This window comes from Phodopus roborovskii, unplaced genomic scaffold, assembly GCF_943737965.1.
Source record: "Phodopus roborovskii unplaced genomic scaffold, PHOROB, whole genome shotgun sequence".
Lineage (NCBI taxonomy): Eukaryota > Metazoa > Chordata > Mammalia > Rodentia > Cricetidae > Phodopus > Phodopus roborovskii.
Window position 1 is genome coordinate 3,519,707 of NW_026125575.1, and position 13,800 is coordinate 3,533,506.

The 13,800-nt window shown below is 38.3% G+C and overlaps 1 gene segment (V, D, J or C); it reads left to right on the forward strand.

Moving 5' to 3' along the window:
- The first annotated feature begins 11,683 nt into the window (after positions 1-11,683).
- On the forward strand, positions 11,684-12,147 carry LOC127216988 (Ig heavy chain V region 3-like). The segment is given in 2 exon segments: positions 11,684-11,729; positions 11,810-12,147. Coding segments are annotated over 2 exon segments (384 nt in total).
- The last annotated feature ends 1,653 nt before the right edge of the window (positions 12,148-13,800 follow it).

Sequence of the window (13,800 nt, forward strand, 5' to 3'; positions counted from 1 at the left end):
GAGGAATGTACCCCTTTCTCCACAACCTCTCCTTTGGTGTTTTTGATTTTAGGCATTCTGACAGGAGCAAGATGCAATCTCAGAGTTATTTTGATTTGCATTTCACTGATGGCTAAGAATGTTGAGGGCTTTCTTAAGTGTATTTCAGCCATTTTAGATTCCTCTATTGATAATTCTATATTTAATTGTGTACCCCATTTTTAATTTGATTACTGGGTCTTTGTAGCTTCTTGTGTTCTTTGTGTATTTTAGAGATCAGCCCTCTGTCAGATGAGGAGTTGGTGAAGATCTTTTCCCAGTTCTTAGGCTGCCATTTGTCTTGTTGATTGTGCCCTTTGCCTTACAAAAGCATTTCAACTTCAAGAGGTCCCATTCATTAATTGTTGATCTCAGTGTCTGTACTACTGGTGTTATTTCAGGAAGCAGACTTCTGTACAAATTCATTCAAGGGTACCTCCCACTTTCTCTTCTAAGAGGTTTAGTGTAACTGGATTTATGTTGAGGTCATTGATCCATTTGGACTTAAGTTTTGTGCATGGATGTATCTGTAGTCTTCTATACACCATCATTTAGTTCTTCCAGCACCATTTGTGGAAGATGTTTTTTTTTTTTTCCATTGTATATTTTTAACTGCTTTGTCAAAAAAAATGGGTGTTCATGGGTTTATAGATTATTCTCAGGGGATTCAATTCCATTCCATTGTTCTGTCTATTTTTGTGGCCAAACTATGCTGTTTTTTAAAACTATTGCTCTATGTTAGAACAGGAAGTCAGGATTGCCGTGCTTCCACAAGTTCCTTTATTCAACAGGGTCACTTTGGCTATCCTTGGTATTCTGTTTTTACATGATGAAACACTTTTTCCCATTACAGGCAAAAAACAAGTTGTCAATGGAAACCATGTATATTCATACCCAAGAAACTTGTTATAGATTAACAGCATAAGCCAGTAGGATATTCTTCTCAGACAGTTCTTTTACTGGCAGGCTGAATTTTGTGACTAAAAGAAAGGAAGAATGATTTTGTTTTTTATATTGAAAGGTTATCTTATAGGAAAGCTTAAAAGAATTAGAAATCTAAACTTTTATACATGAAAACCATAAGCTCTAGGCTAAAACTTTAGGGTGCATACACACTAATTAAAAGTTTTTAATATCAGGAAATTCAGTGCAGAAGCTGGTAAAAGCAATTAGTCATCGTCCTTTATCATCAACCAATCATTCGCATAAAAGCACGTCAGTTAATAATAATTGGTCTGCTTTGTATTTGTGACCCTAACAAAATGATTATATAACTCAACTATGTGTCCTTGTGAACTTTCGATTGTTTTCTGGGATATTTAATCGTAAGGCTATTACCATATCATCTAATCCAATCTGAAGTTATTTTCAGGCTTGGGTGAAGCTATGATGCACACCAAATCCTGTGAATGCATCTTTCAACACTATGATTGAAAGGATTTGAGCATGCTTGGGTTTAAGGGACTTAATTGCTTTATATAATCATTAAACTAAACTAAAGTCTATGCATCTTTGCAGGTGAAACTCATAGGCACTACACGAATGACATCTTGATACCTAATCAGTCACCTGAAGGTCTTCTGGAATGTTCCATCTTCAGCCAATAGACCATAGTGTGTCTGGCAGACTCCTAAGCAAAGCAAGAAATTTCAAAATATCCCACCTATGTTGGCAGTTTGTTAATTACTTTTCTCTGTGTCCTGCATACTGTCTGACAGATTCTTCTATGAAGAATGAACCCTGTATCAATGTCCATCTTTTGTCAGTAGTCACATGTCTAGTTTATACAGCATAAAGTCAAACAGTCCAGACAAGAGCAGCATCTTGCCCAAATTGCTTATCTTGCCATATTGAAAGTAAAGTGCATAATGAATTTCTTTGATGCCCATTTTCCTTTCTGATGCAGGCGGTGTTGCCAGGAGCAATTGTGCCTCATTGTCAAGAAAAATGTTAAACCATTTTAATTGCCATGTTATGTAGGTTTTTGAAAGATTTGAAGAAAGCCTATTTATCTCAAATACATATTGAAAACCTAACTTAACTCTAAATTTTGACTATCATAGGTAAATCTCTGTAATCTGTACTAAATTATATATTATATTTTTAAATGAGCTATATAAACACAATACCTAAACAAAAGGAAAATATACATATCACAAAATTGACCAGGCTGGTAGAAAAACTTCTCATAACAGTAGATTCTCTGTTACTTTTCCAGATCCCAAAACTTGTAATCCTCAACACAACAAACACCAACCATCTCCCCTTCCATTGATTCTTCTCTAACTCTCAGGTAAACACTTCAGCTTTCCTACCTGCAGCTGCATCAAAGAGTTCACAGCAGTTAACATACAGCCAGTGTTTACAAGAAAACAGCAGCAAATGGCAGGAAGCTAAGACAAGGAACTCTGTTGCCAATGGAAGGGAGATGGAACAGGCATCTTAGATGACATCACCTGGCATGTGCACAATGCTGACTCAAACATCTCCACAAACTGAAGGTACACAAAACATCTTCAAAGGAATCACTACTTGGGGCACTGAGTCAGAAAGCAATCTTTACAAGCCTGCAAATATCAATCATTGTGTGAAAAATATTAACCACAAGTGCCCTATTACAGACATTCACATATTGGAAGCTTGAAACATAGAAAACTTGTTTTTCCACCAACTGTAGAAAATAATGCCATTCATTTTAAATTGTAATTATTCATTTGAAAAATTGAATGTAACCACATTTTTATTGTCTATTGCTTGGAAGATTTTGCTAAGGTATAAAATCTGTAAGGGAAAAATAAACATGAGGAGGAGGAAAACATCAAGACCAAAGAAAATCATAAATCCATCAAATCCTTAACACAAAACATCCAGGAAATGTGGGAAACTGTGAAAAGGCCAAACCTAAGAATAATAGGAATAGAGGAAGGTGAAGATGCAAAGCTCAAAGGTAGCGAAAACATATTCAACAAAATCATGGAGGAAAACTCTCCCAACCTGAAGGAGGACATACTCATGAAAGTACAAAAAGCATACCGAACACCAAATAGGCTAGACCAAAGAAAAAGACCCTCTGACATATAATAATCAAAACACCTATCATAGAGAATAAAGAAAGAATATTAAGAGCAGTGAAGGAAAAAGGACAGATAAAATATACAGGCAGCCCTATCAAAATTACACCTGACTTCTCCATGGAAATCCTCAAGGCCAGAAGGTCCTGGATAGATGTTCTACAATTACTAAGAGAACACGGATGCCAGCCCAGGCTACTATACCCAGCAAAACTCTCAATCACTATAGATGGAGAAAACAAGATATTTAATGATAAAACCAGATTTTACCAATATGTATCTACAAATCCAGCCCTACAAAAAGTATTGGAAGGAAAACTCCAACCCAAGGAAGTTAACTATGCTCACAAAAATGTAGGTAACAGATAATGTAACTGCACCAGAAACCAAGGGTAAAGCAGAACAAACATATTCACAATATCACTGCCAACCACAAACCTAAAACAAACAAGGATCAACAATCAATGGTCCTTACTCACCCTCAACATTAATAGGCTTAACTCACCTATAAAAAGACACAGGCTAACAGAATGGATATGAAAACAGAATCCATCCTTCAAACAATTTGAAGACAACAGAATAGGGTATAGTACCCACATTTTTTCTGTGCTTTCCATCTTTATGTGGCTTTTTTATTACTCTGTTTCTTTTACTTCTATTTTTTATTTTTTGAGACAGGGTTTCTCTGTGTAACTTTCATCTGTCCTGGAATTCACTCTGCATACCAGGTTTACTTTGCAAATCACAGAAATCTGCTTGCCACTGTCTCTCAAGTGCTGGGATTAAAGGCATGTACAACCACACCCAGTTCCTCTTTGTCTTTTTAAAACCATTTTTTCCATGTCTACGTATATTTTTAAAACACACTGTAAACTTTTAGCGCTTTTTCTTAATGTGAATTTGTCTTTACTGTAAATCTTTACCTTTTTCTGGCCACAAGTCTTTTATCTGATAAACAACAACATTGCTAAAATGAAAGTCATAGTTGTTTCTGCCAAGGTTTATCAAAGATGGCTGTGGCTATTTTACCTCCAGCAGTGAGAGCTATGATCACTGTCTTGGTCTATGCTGCCATCCAGCCGCATGTTGTTGGCTTGCAGATGTGGTCATTGCCATTGCCAGATCTTGTACACACACCAATAAATTGTTAGCAGTGCTTTTCTAAAGCTGTGCAGCTTTTTGCCACTTATGCTTAGTCAGGAATCTTCCCTTAAAGGAGCCGCAGAAATTTTTGCTTGTCTCAAACAAAGCAGAGTGCAACCCAGAAAAATGCTGTTACCAAGAAACCTTTCTTGTCTCTGTTCTTTTGTTTCTAAAATCCTTTTTTTAAGCTTTTGTTAAATTTGTTAAATTTTAAGTGGAAGTTCTTATTAACTTCATGGGCACCATTTGTAAGGAGTAAGTTTTTCTGCCCACCACTGGACTGGTCCCACCACTGCGCCAGCCCCAATTAACACACAGAGACTATGTATTTGATATAACACTGTTGGCAAGGTACTAGTTTCTTGTCAGCTGGTTCTGTCTTAAGTATTAACCCATTTCTGCTAATCTATGTATTTCCACGTGGTCTCCTCTTACCCTCGGAGAGTTGGCTGGCATCCAGCTCTCTCCAGACTCTCCATCTTGACTCCTCCTTCCTACTTCCTCTTTCCTCCTTGTCCCCTAGTCCCACCTATCTTGCTTTCCTATTGGCCAACAGTGCTTTATTCATTTACCAGTATGAGAAACATATATACAGAATGACATCTCCTATCATTGTATGAAAATCTTTTCAATAAAAAATAGAAAAAGCGAATCCTGCAAAAATGAAACAATATAAAGTGATAAATAGTGTGAGAAAGGATGTGGAGAGAATTAATTCTGGCAATACCTTGTGTAAATATCCCATATTCCCAAGAACTGGACATTGTAATTGTGACAAGGCTTTTCATAAGCAACAAACCTAACTCTGATTGTATGAGGCCAAATACAAAGGAGGAAATCTATAAATCTATGTCTGGTACTACCTCTCTCTCTCTCTCTCTCCATTATATATATATATATGTGTGTGTGTGTGTGTGTGTGTGTGTGTGTGTATACATATATATATATATATATCCCCAAACAGGAAGAATTAGTATTATTCAATGAAACTTACATACCATTAATTTACCTTCTAGTCATCCATATTTGTACCCATAGATAAATGCTATATTCATACTCAATCAGAATAGAATGTGTGTACATTAAATGATGAGAAATCCAGAGATGAATGATTGCTATGGGCGCATAAAAATAAAGAAAAGAATGGCTGTGTCCTCAACCCTCCAATGTCAATAATCACCCTAATACTCATAGACTATTGTAAATTATAAAAGCTGGAAGATAGGGAGAAAGACTTTAAAAAAATATTCCCTCATCAAACCAAAGTTATGGCCATCAGTAATTCAATAGTAGCTACAGTTGCCTACACTGGTCCTTTACATGAACATCCTATCAGTAATGTGGCTTGGATACTGAAATGGCTCAAGGTGTCATACTACCTTCCTTATGAACTATGGAATCCTGATAGTTTCCAGGGAAACAGCATGTTATTGTATGTTATTACTTTTCATATTCATTACTATTTTTATGTATATTTTAATTTTTGAACAGGATATCATATTCAGATGTATACATATTGGTATAAACACCAGGATCCTTTAGTCTTAATCCCCTCGCTATTTATATATTCCTTGTTAAAATTAATGTGTTATTAAAAAAGTCAAAATTAAATGAGCATGTTAAACAGTCTTGAGGGAGAAAGGAGGAGGTTTCACACTGAGAAAAGAAAGTTAAGACAGGTGTGTGTCATAAACATGTAAGAACCAGTTCTTCCTGAAGCTGCACTCTGCTACCACTGAAGACACAGCCCTGAATTACACAGTGAGCAGGTCACCTGTGTGTTCAGAAACATCAATTTGAGAATGCTCAGGACCGGCAGGGGGAGCTCTAAACCCAACTTTCATCAGGAAAGAAAATGTATATGAGAGGAATGAATATCTGGAGAGTGAGGAAGTCCTCTGAGACCCTAAGGTTTCCTGTCCTGACATCAAATAACTGCAGAGACCATGTAATACACGTGATGGATTTACTGTGACAAGACTCGAAACCTAATACAGTAAAAATTCTTTGTTATGTAATAATTCACATGCAATTTTTAGTGAACCTTATTTAGGAGAAATTTATATGAACCTTATTGAGGAGAAATATCAATTTCATATACATAAAAAATAATAGAAACTTTCAAACAGGTTGTATAGTCATCAGAACCACGACCAGAGGCATCTGTAAATCTATCTGTAACTTCTTACCTCTGCAGGAGGGGTTTTCTCACCTGGAATATGTGACTATGACCTGGAATCTCAGGTCTTGATGTTCCATCCACAATGTTGAGCCCACATAATTCTGATAGTCAATTGTAGGAGCCCTGGTCCCAAGGCTTTGTCCACTGCACTGTGAAGCACTTAACTCAGAGGATGGAGAGAAGAAGAAGATGGTCATAATTGCAGAATCTGGACTTCATCGGTCATTTTTCTTTGATTGTTTTCCCTAAAATGAAAGATTTTTAGTCAAGTTTAGAATATGAAACCCTAACATATGGATCTGGTGACTTGGTAAAAAGAGAAGTAAGGAAATTAAAACAGATTGTCCCTGTGCAACATTTAGTATTCTGAAAGTGGAGAAAAAGTTATAGTGATGTTTTCACACATTAAGCATATCACTACCCAAATTGTGAATTTTGAACAACATCGAGGGTTTGAGGCCATCTTATTCTCTTCACAGCACATTGAAACTCTGGTGGAAGCAGCTACATCTCTTTCCAGTCTTGTGTTTATGGGATGAGTGTTTTTCAATCTTCAGTGATAATATATATATAAAATATGTGTATTACTGCACCCAGCCTAGTGTTAAGATTTACTCCAGAACTTTCATTATATAGCTAAGAACCATATTCCACTGTAGAGTTTTTTAGAATTTCAGCTTACAGGGGAAATTGCTGATAATTCTCATGAGACATTCACTTTCTTTCCCCTGGCTGGATACTATTTGCACCTCATGAGTTTAGATCCTGCTTCTTATAGCAGATTTTACACAGCTACTAAATGCATTGTTTTGTTACTGCTCTAATCTCTACATATCTTGAATCCCATTACTCACATCATCAACATATAACATGCTCTCCTCACAGTAATCACATAACTGTACAATCTTTTTATTTATTTTTCTTATTTTACATATCGATCCTAGTTCCCTCTCCCTCCTTCCCCCTCCCTCTTTCCTACACTCCCATATCCCCCAACCACCCTCCCAGCCCATTCTCCCTACTCCAAAGGTAGGGTGATGCCTTCAAAGAGGGTTCAACAAAATCTGTCAAGTCTATTGGAATAGGGACAGGGCCCTCCCTCTTCGCGCTAGATAAGCAAGTAACCCTCCATGGGGAATGTGCACCAAAATACCTTTTGTGCACTAGGGATACATCCTGGTTCCACTGTCAGAGGTCACTTTTCCCTGGCCTTATGACTGAGACCCATGTTCAGTCTGTCTGAGTTGGTCCAATGCTGGATTCCCAGCAAACAGTCTAGGGGCCCACTAACTCTTCCTTGTTCAGGTCAGCTGTCTCTGTGGGTTTCTGTATCCTGGTCTTGTCCTCCCTCTCTGGGTCTGGATTCCATCAGCTCAGTGTTTAGATGTGGGTGTCTGCTTCTGTTTCTACCAGCTACTAGATTAGTGCTCTATGATGGTGGATAAGTTAGTCATCAATCTCATTATCAGAGAAGGACATTTATGCTAGCCTTTCCATTGCTGCTCAAATTGTTAGTTGGGGTCAGTCTTGTAGGTCTCTGGATATATCTCCAGAGTCAGTTTTCTCTTCAAAGCTATAATAATGGCTAATGGCTCCCTCTTTTATGCTCTCTCTCTCTCTCTCTCTCTCTCTCTCTCTTTCTCTCTCTTTCTCTCTCTCATCTATTCCTCCTCTGACTCAATCTTCCTAGTCGAGTGTGCTTTCCTCTCCTCCTCTTCTTTATCTCCTCCTTCCTCTCCATTTACTGCCTCCCCACTCCCAATATGCTCAGAAGATCTACTTGTATTCCCCATCGAAATCCAAGCACAATTCTTCACTGACCTTGAAAGGATAATAATCAACTCTATATGGAAAAAACAAAAGACACAGGGTAGTCAAAACAACCTTGTACAATGAAGGAACTTCAGGAGGCATCATCGTCCACAACTTCAAACTCTACTATAGAGCTATAGCCCTGAAAACAGTCTGATATTGGCACAAAAATATACAAGCAGCAAGTAGACCAATGGAATGGAATGGAAAGTCCTCATATTAACCCACATACCTACAAAACCTGATTTTTGACAAAACAGCTAAAAATATACAATGGGAGCATGAAAGCATCTTCAAAATATTCTGATGGCACAACTGGATGATGATGTGTAGAAGACTGGAGATAGACCGATGTCTATCGCCATGAACAAAACTCAAGTCCAAATGGATCAAAGACCTTAACATAAACCCAGCCACACTGTACCTCTTAGAAGTGAGAGTGTGAGGTAAACTTGAAAATATTAGTACAGGAGATTGCTTCCAGAACATAAATCCAGGAGCCCACATGCTGAGGTTCACAATTATTAAATAGGACCTCCACAAACTGAGATGCTTCTGTACAGAAAAGGACACAGTTGACAAGACGTAAGGGCAACCCATAGATGGGAAAAAAGATCTTCACCAACCCCACATCTTACAAAAGGCTGGTCTAAAAAATATACAAAGAACTCAAGAAACTAGTCACAAAACACCACATAACCCTATTAAAAATGTGGAGTACAGAACTGAAGAGAGAATTCTCAATAGAGGAATCAAAAAGGCTGAAATACAATTAGTAAAGTGCTCAACATCCTTAGCTATCAGGGAAATGCAAATCAAAACAACTCTGAGATACCATCTTACTCCTGCAAGAACGGCTAAAATTAGAAACACCAATGACAACTTATGCTGGAGAGGATGTGGAGAAAGGTGAACACTACTCCACTGCTGGTGTGAGTGTGAACTTTTACAGCCATTTTGGAGATCAGTATGGCAGTTCCTCAGGAAAATGGGAATCAGTCTACCACAGGACCCAGCAATTCCACTCTTAGGCTTATACCCAAATGATCCACATCCATGCAACAAAGACATCTCTTCAACTATGTTTGTAGCAGCATTATTTGCAATAGCAAGAATCTGGAAGAAACCTACGTGCCCCTCAACTGAAGCATGTATAAAGAGGATGTGGCACATTCATACAATGGAATACTAGTTGGCCGAACAAAAATGAAATATTGAAATTAACTGTCAAATGGATGGAACTTGAGGAAACCATTCTGAATGAGTCAATCCAGTCACAAAACAAGGAACATGGTAAGTACTCAATCATATATATATATATGTTGAGTAAAGGACCATCAACCTATAACTCACACTGCCAGAGAAACTAGGATACAAGGAGGATCTAAGAGATTCATACAAGGTCCCTCACAGAAGTGGAAAGGAACACATTTTCCAGGACCACCATTTTCAATACAAGTGCTTGAGAATTTTGAAGGATAAATTGGTAGTTACAGTTGTGTTTTGTTTTGTTTTGTTTTGTTTTAACACATGTTCTCTCTAAAGCACTTTTCACTTCACATATCACATTGATGAAGCAGGAAGTCCAAGACATGTCTACAGTACTTATTGGAAATATATTAAATAGACTTTCAAGTAGACTGTATCTGTGTTCTGGAATTTTTTTTACAGAAATGATATGAGTGCATGAATTAGTCTGATGCAACTTGACAGTAATATTTGCTAATTTTAATCCTTTATTGGCAGGGAGAGGTCATCTACATTCATATAATGTTTTCTTGGACTACTTTCCTGCAATTTAAGTTTGTATTCCATAGTCCACACTTGTCTTCATGTATTTTTTGCCATGGAAGTAGAAGTACTTCAATGACATATGAAATAATTAGGAAATACTGTCTATATCCACTGCTGCTTATATCACAGAATTAAGACAGTTTTATGCCCTCTATGAAGAAGGCATCTGAAACAGAACATCAATTTTCCTGGTTAGAAATGAAGTTCTCTCTTCAGAAGAGTCTGTTTCCTGCCTTCTCTGCATTCAGGAACCAGCAGTCCTTACATCTGTGGCCCTCTGGCCCCTTCACACAAACTTGATGACTTTGCCTCTGAATCATCCATTACAGGATCTTTTCCTTTGGATGAGGATATATGTGATCTTGGAATCTCAGAGAGACAATGTCAGATATTCTCTAATTTGGAATTACATAATTTAATCATAGACCAAAATCCAGTTTAATGTTTATCATCCCTTGGACAGGTAGCTCAAGTGTTAGTGCAGCTCTTATAGCCCATCCCATCCTAATGGTTCAGTTTTCACTGGCACTCAGAATTATGGGTTTGTGTCTCTTTCCAGTATTTCTACTTTAATATTATGGTCATGTATCATGGTTCTTGAGATAAATCTTGGCATGGTTATCTTTCAAAGGTATTAAAATGTGATACTTTATGCATAAATGTGATGTTTTGTGTAGCTACCTTTAACAAAATCAGGAGTTCATTCAAATTTTTTCCATATATTCAGTCATGATCACATCAATATATAAGTTGTTCACTGTGTAAGTGTAAAGTCAGTCTAGAAGCCAAACCACAAACTTCTCTGTGATATTTTAAAATCATCAAAATTGATAATAAAAAAACTGTTTAACATCTCTGATTGCAGTGAAGAAAATACCCTGGGCCTTTGAGCCCCTACTGCCAACATCCTTTGCCCACTGTGTTATCTTCTGGAATTCCTGAGATTATTGAGTGAACTACTTCACAGTTATCTCGGGTTACATTGATTCTCCAAAAGTGATAATAGTTTCTTATTCTTTCTCATGAAATATTCACTTTGCATCATGCATATAACCGTGAATACTTGATGCACTCATCTGATGAAAGACATGAAGTTTATTTCATAAGATATGGTGAACAGTGCTGCAAAATCACCAAGGAGCAAATATTTTTGAGTTTGTTCCATTTAGGTAAATTTAGTGAGTTTGTTTTTTGTATGCAATCTTCTTGATTGGTAAATATTAGTCCTATATATCAGAAAGTAGGGCATAAATTCTCAAAATTTATCAGGTTTTAATATCCAGTCATTACCACAGTCATCACAAACCACCTCCTGTACATCTATCTGACAACCTTGTCACAATGGACAGCATCTCTCTCAGGTCTAAAATCTACTGAGAGCTTTGGTCCTAAGGTTTTACCCACAGCATCTGCACAGATCCGAAGGAAATGCTAAGTGTCCATTTCCTTGGACAGGATTAGGATTTGGACCTCAGCATCCTTTGCCTGACCCAAGTGTCCTCTACCTCCTTCTCAAACTTGAGTAGAAACTTAAGTAAAGAAATTCTCTGTTCACGAATATGCAAATCATAGGAGTCTATGATGGTAAATACAGGGATACCCATAAACCAACCACACATGATCAGTGTCCTCTCCACAGTCACTGAGCACACAGGTCCACACCATGGGATGGAGCTGGATCATCCTCTTCCTGGTGACAGCAGCCACAGGTAAGGACCCCAAGTTCTAGATGTGAGGAGGGGCCAGGTACTCAGGTGACAGTGACATCCAATCTGCCTTTCTCTCACAGGTGTCCACTCACAGGTCCAGCTGCAGCAGCCTGGGGCTCAGCTGGGTAGGCCTGGGTCCTCAATGAAGTTGTCCTGCAAGGCTTCAGGATACACCTTCACTAGATACTACTCTATTACTTGGGTGAAGCATAAGCCTGGACAGGTCATGGAGTGGATTGGAAAGATTTATCCTGGAGATGGTGATGCTACCTACAATGAGAGGTTCCAGGGCAAGGCCACACTGACTGTAGACACATCCTCCAGCACAGCGTATATGGAGATGAGCAGCCTGACATCTGAGGACTCTGCAGTCTATTACTGTGCAAGACAAGAACACTGTGTTGCAACCACATCCTGAGTGTGTCAGAAACCCAGGAGGACCAGGAAGATGCTCTGGGGGTGAGATGACAGAGAAGATCACCCTGGAGACTTACACAGAAATTAACTTTCTGAGTGTCTGTTAGTCTGCTTCCTTCTCCTAGTCCTGAAGTGTCTTGGTCAATGGAAACAGTAAAAGCACCCTTTTTAAACCACGTTCCCTCTCTTCTTGTATCTAATTGAGTTTTATTTTGCCTATAATTACATCACAAGGAAAGAATGAGGCTTCCTGTCAAGTACATTGCTACTCTGCTTTCTTGCTTTGTCTCTCAAAATTCTCACTGCTGGGAATCCTCTGGCTCTGCAGAGTAAAAGGAAAAAAACTCTTAGATTTAAGAGATATTCATACTGCAATATATTGCCACAGTTTGTCCTTTTTGTTTTATAAAAGAAAAAGCATGTCAGTGGTAGTGGTCACTTGTAAAGAGCTGGCTAAGGTATGATGCCCAGTAGGGGCATACTGAATCAATATCACTTTGGCCTAGTAGTTTTTTGTTTTTTTTAAAGCTGTCTTGTTTTAATCCTGGTGCCTTGTCTTTTCAATAGGGCCACTAATTGCCCACTCAGCCTTTCCTTAGAGTTACTGGCAACCATCTTTCAATACACCCTCATTAACTTACTTTGACAGCCGGCCTCCAAGGTGATCTTTTCTTTCTTAATCTCAGTAGGGCCTCCACTTGTAGCGCCTGTGCTATCATCTGTTCCATGAATCAGGTGAAGTCCTAGAGATTGAAATAAAGAGTCATTCATTCAATGGCAATGACTTAATGCCAAACTCTGAATGCCCTTTATTTGGGGGATGGAGTGGGCTTAAATACTGACTTACAGCACAGTGGAAAATAACAGGATTTTTAGGCTTATCTCCTCTCCATGAGGTTTGTGTTATCAAAACAGGAAGAGTACCAATAACAGATTTGGGGCAAGGAGTTCTGGCCAATAGCTTCAGGCTTGCTCAAGGTGCATCAGGGGTCCATGCAGGGCCCTAAATTAAAACATATACAAACCTATGCTGAGTTGTAAATAATGTTTGAAATATAAGTGACTTTATGAAAAATCTTCCTGGCTCCTCCATGTGTAAAGCAGGGGTTGACCAGAGGGCAGAGGAATCTTCCACTCCAAGTCTCTGTATCAAATGGGACTCTCAAATATCCTGAAATTTATCTGTCAAGAGGATCTATGACCTAGGTTGAAAACTTTTCTGATCCCTGTTGAATCCATGCAGAGCACGTGATACTCATTAACTACCTCACACACCAGGTAAAGGTAGACAGAAATTTCTTGTTCTGCAATATCCAGTGCTCTTCTGCTCTCCTCTCCTCGGTGTTATATATAGGATGCTGACACCACCATGGACTCTTTATCAAATATAAGCCACAGAGTCAGGACAGAAAGGAAAGGGAAGTCCTCTAACCTATGAACTTGGGGAAACTGTCAATAGAAACTCAAGACAGGTATGAATGCTTGGTTGTTGATAGTTTTGAACTTGATGGGCTCATGAAATTTCACCAGTCGCACCTCACAGGGAGAGGTGTATTTTTTTTCAAAACAAGCCAAAACTGTCAGCCACAAAATTCCATCTTATTTCTGGTCTGATGTATACCAATAACACAAGGTTGCTAGGACAATCTTCCTG